This window comes from Tupaia chinensis, unplaced genomic scaffold, assembly GCF_000334495.1.
Source record: "Tupaia chinensis unplaced genomic scaffold, TupChi_1.0 Scaffold000133_1, whole genome shotgun sequence".
Taxonomy (NCBI): domain Eukaryota; kingdom Metazoa; phylum Chordata; class Mammalia; order Scandentia; family Tupaiidae; genus Tupaia; species Tupaia belangeri.
The window spans coordinates 2,204,232-2,209,020 of NW_006159602.1; the positions used below are offsets into that span (position 1 = coordinate 2,204,232).

Below are 4,789 nucleotides of genomic sequence, written 5' to 3' on the forward strand. Positions count from 1 at the left end.
TGGACATGAGCGTGCATGCCCAAAATCCCAAGAGGGGAACGGAGGAGAAGGGACTGCGGTGTGGCCATTCCAAAGGGTTGAATTTTCACTTTTCTTCTCACTGTCTCTGTCTGTCTCTCTCTCTCTCTGGCAAGGGCATACACTCTATGACAAAAATCTTTAAAACAAAAAAAGATTCCTTTTCTCAAGATAGCAGTAGTTTCTTCTCAATTATAGCCTCTCTCTCAGTGGTCATTATTCTACTAACATGGAAGGGCCTGGTTTATTGTCTCAAAAATTGTACAAGTCACAGCTGTGGTATTTTAAGCATCTCTTTTGATAAGTGATCTTTTTATAAAAAATTTAGACATGTTGTTAATCAAACCTAATTTAAAAACACGTTATTTAACAACATTGAAAAATTTAACAAGAGCATACGTAAGAATTCTTTTACTTACACTTTGTGACACAGTGAGATTATCAAAAGGAGGTTGGTGATCATTTCTAGCAGAAATTAAGTCTGATGAACCTAACAAAACAAAGGAATCAATTTTAGTGATTTTTTCTTTTTTTGGAGAGGTTTTTTGCTATAGGGCATGTGCGCTTGCCAGAAAGACAGAGAGAGACAGAGGGACAGAAAGTGAGAAATCACCTCCCAGGGGGGATGGCCATGCCACAATCCCTTCTCCTCCATTCTCCTCTCGGGATCTTGGGCATGCACGCACAGGCACTCGGCATGAGTTTAAGCCACTGGGTCTAGGACTCGAACCACGGTTGACTACATGGGAGTCCAGCAACATAGCCATTACGCTAACTGCTGGTCCCGTGACTTTTTTTTAAAATTCAGAACTTTATCTTTAGAAACTGGATAGTCACAAATTAAGAACTATAAACTCCATATTAATGTGGAACCCATATTGGAAGACAATTTGCATGCCAAAAAAACCTTGAAATATATTTAAATATATACAAAAAATTTTTTAGAGTTGATATTTGAGAAAATTAGAGTCAGTATGGACAATCAAGTGGGATAAGTATAAAATGTTTTAAATACATCAGTATACTGTTAGACATAGACAAACTATGAGTAAAAGCAATTGCCAGGAATAAAATATGTATATGATACAAAAAGCCTGATTTAACGACATGCCTGTCAAGCACATCACTGCTGTACCTCACGAGTACTCGGCTGTTTCTGTATATATAATCATTCTTCGATCCTTATCATTACAGTGAAGTGGGTAAAACAAATATCATTGTCATTTTCACAGAGCTACAGACAGATTAAGTGAATTGGAATATGGAAGCCATCAAATCGCCATAGTTATGATTTTCTCCTATGTCAAACTAGATAGCACCATCCAAACAAAGTAGGGCATTTGGTGAAAGCACTACTCGGGAAAATTAAGCACAGTATGCAAGTTAAGTATCCATCCTAGATGTGAACAGGAACAATATGCAAAGACCAAAAAAGACCAGCCTGTGGTGTGGTGGTTAAGGTGCTGGACATTCCCACATGGTTAACCACTGCTCAAGTCCCAGACCTGGTGGTTTGCTTTCTCACTCTCTCTTTTTGTGTGTGTGTCTCTCTCTGGTCAAATTAAAAACAAATAAATGAGGGACCAGCAGTTAGCGTAATGGCTATGTCGCTGGATTCCCACGTAGCCGACCCCGGGTCAAGTCCCAGACCCAGCGGCTTAAACTCACGCCGGGGGCATGTGGATACGTGCCCAAGATCCCAGAGGAGAATGGAGAAGAAGGGATTGCGGCGTGGCCATCCCCCTGGGGAGTGATTTCTTGCTTTCTGTCTCTCTGTCTCTCTCTGTCTGGCGGGCGAGCGCACGCGCCCTATAGCAAAAACCTCTCCAAAAAAAAAAAAAAGAATGAATGAATAAAGTTAAATAAATAATTTTAAAAAATAAACCGTAAAGTTTTATTTATTGATCCAGTCAAGTACTTTGCAGATTCTGCTTGGCTATGTTCCAAGAAAAAGGATCAGTTTTCAAATCTCTGAACAAACTTACATCTTACATTTGAGAATGTAAACATTAAGAATAAAGACGAAAGATCTACAAAAGTGAAAACCGTATGAATAAACTATATGAAATCACATACCAGACAACACTCCATTCAAGCTAGCTCCCGTTTTAACAGGAAGATGTTTATTTGCAGACAATGCTGGAGGAACACAGGACGAGTCATCTTTCAGCAAAGCCAAATTATCTCCCTGATTTGGAGAAATGACCTCACGAAGTCTCCTCACCGGCACTTTAATCTTTTTTTTCTTTCCCGGGCTAAACTCAGGGCCTTTCATGTGGTTGACAACCAAACTACTCCCACAGTTGTGAACAGAACTTCCTTCTGGATCCATAAGACTTCAGAACAAAATTTTCAGCTCTTCGAGGACCAAAAGGGGAGAGGTAGTATGGGAGGGAATATAATAAAGAAATGTGAATTTCAAAAGGATTTTGAAACATGCAGTTATCAACTTTAAAAGAAAGTCTAAACAATATGAACAAAATTAGATATTTCAATTTTGTTTCGATGCCAAAAAGACGACCTGAAGGTCGTATTTACCCATTAATCCTACTCGGTCTACTAATGCACCATGCCAATAAATCAGAACGTGAGGATCATCAGAGAATGGCGCAAAAGCAACGATAACCATAATAACCATAATAACCAGGACACACTCGAACCCCAGAGCCGGCAGAGAAAAAAAACAAACAAATGTGGAGGTGGGGTTAAGATTTATCGAGAATGAGTCAAGCCAGCAAAGAAAAAAAAAAAAAAAGCTGTTTTTAAAATCACCTGCAGAAGACTCTCAATAGCTTTCTTCAGTCAGTGTTACACACCCCCTCCAGATGCAACCCTCCGACACCTCAATTCCTCCCCTCTCTGTCACCAGAATGCCGGGGAACCGCGCTGTCACAGTATTAATCTTGAAACCGCTTCGGTTGCCGCGGGTCAACAGGTTCCGTAAAGCCCGCCCTGAAGACCTATCACGCATGCGCGCCGAGAAACCATCCAACCAAAAAGCTAAGGGCTTTCCGGTACCCTTCTGTCCCTCTCCGGGTGGAAACAAACTCCCGGCCTGAAAAGTGTAAAACAGATGTGAATATATATATATTTTTAGGCAGCACATTGCCCCCATAAGACTTAAACCTGAACTAAAACCCAAGGGATTCGTGGAAGACCTGAAGGCCTCCCGACCTAACCGGTAATACCACCTGCGTTCAGTAGGGACTGTTTACAGTGTAGCTCCCGGAGACCGTTAGGGGCACGGGATTAGGTAAATCAGATTTCCGAAGAGTTTCGACAGATTCGGGTAGGTACCCGGGAGAAAGTCAGAAATAGAAGACGTTGGCCTATCAGACAATCACTAAAATTCATTCTTAGGGTATGTAGAATTTGTCGATGGTACCGGCTTTTTCCTCTGGATTACTCCCCTTTATAACGAATCGGTGTCAGAGAGTTTTATTTGACATCAACGCTCCCACGTGTTCTCTGCCATCCAGAGGCTGCGGCGCCGGCGCCCTCCCCGACCTGGACCCTCACTGCTCCTAGACTCCGCGGGTGGTGGAGCCCCTCAGCCTCCTACTGGTGTCGGATGCCACAGCTTGTGCCTAAGTATGATCTTTTTTCTCTGCTCTCAGAATCCCGAGCTCCTGAACGGGGGGCGGTAGGCCACGCCGGGAAGGTGGAGGGGTCTCCCAGGGAGGCCGCTGCGTGTCCTGGGGCTTGGTGCGGGGCTGCGGAGTCCGGCAGCACGTCCCCCGGGCTGGCGCGGACCTTCTCGCGAGCCCTGTCACTGGAGCGGTAATAATTTGAGGTCATGAACCACCCACAACTCGAATTTGGGGGAATCGGGGTCTTGTTTGGGGACACTGAGAGAATTATACTGTAAAATGTTCACGCAGTGATCTTGAGTAAACAAGCAGAAGATCCTCCGTTACCGAAAAATCCTCTCTAGGAGGAATACCGGGGCTAACAACCCTTCTCTGATCTAATTTTCAAGGACACGCTCCTTAGAGCTTTCCCTTTACGTTTTACTAGAAGCTAAAATCGATTAATCAAAGCAAAAAAAGTCCGATGTAAAAGCTACGTAGCTACGTAACGAATTTCATTTCTTTTACATCTCAACTGTCTACTTCCATGTAAGTCTAGAGTCAAAAGGGGCACAGCGTTAGAGAACCTTTTACTTTTTTGGTTTTTGCTTCTTGAGTTTCTGCAGTTAATGATCATTGTTAACGTCTCCCTTCTGTTGGGATCTTGGGTTGTACCTGTTTATTCACGATTTGTTGTGAAAGTGTATTAAAAGATAGGATAATGACAGAGCTACAAGAGACCTTGGAAATGATTTAACTCCCTTTCTAGATGAAACTGAAATGGGAAAGAAAAAGTGACCTTTCCCCTCTAGTCCTTAATGTCTAAGCATAGGCACTCATTAAAATGACTTAAGTAAGTAATTTAAATCATACTACCCCTGTTAATATTAGAGCTCTAGTTAAAACCCAAGTTCTTGTCCCCATCTAGTCCAGTGCTCCTATGCCTTCAAGCCTTTCTATCTAAAATCAGTGTGCAGTAACCTTTCATAAGTATTTTGCTCTGGTTAATGAGCTGGGGTTGTCAGTTAATCAGACATAACTTCCTTAACCTGATACAAATAAGCTAAAGGAGCATGCAGCAAAATCTTGTTATGTATCAAACAAGTTCAGATCAGTTTAGACACTGACAGCCCTGGTACAAAAGGCGGCTCAGGATTTTTTTTTTTTTTTTTTTTTTTTATTTTGGGGGGCTTGCCAGGGGG

General features: G+C 42.3%; 2 protein-coding genes across 4 annotated transcripts in view; one reads left to right on the forward strand and one right to left on the reverse strand.

Moving 5' to 3' along the window:
* KIAA0586 (KIAA0586 ortholog) overlaps positions 1-2,934 on the reverse strand; it is a gene marked incomplete in the record, with an annotated part of 153,236 nt that extends 150,302 nt beyond the window's left edge. The window contains 3 exon segments of the mRNA XM_027770433.1: positions 438-508; positions 2,095-2,376; positions 2,791-2,934. Coding sequence (XP_027626234.1) covers positions 438-508; positions 2,095-2,350 — 327 coding nt within the window.
* A 178-nt stretch (positions 2,935-3,112) lies between these two features.
* The window catches only part of TIMM9 (translocase of inner mitochondrial membrane 9), a 15,084-nt gene continuing 13,407 nt past the window's right edge, over positions 3,113-4,789 (forward strand). Inside the window, exons 1-2 of one of the 3 annotated variants that reach the window (XM_027770427.1) lie at positions 3,113-3,199; positions 3,498-3,609. The gene's annotated coding sequence lies outside the window, so the exon portion shown is untranslated. The other 2 variants (XM_006144834.3, XM_014586415.2) reach the window with 2 other exon arrangements.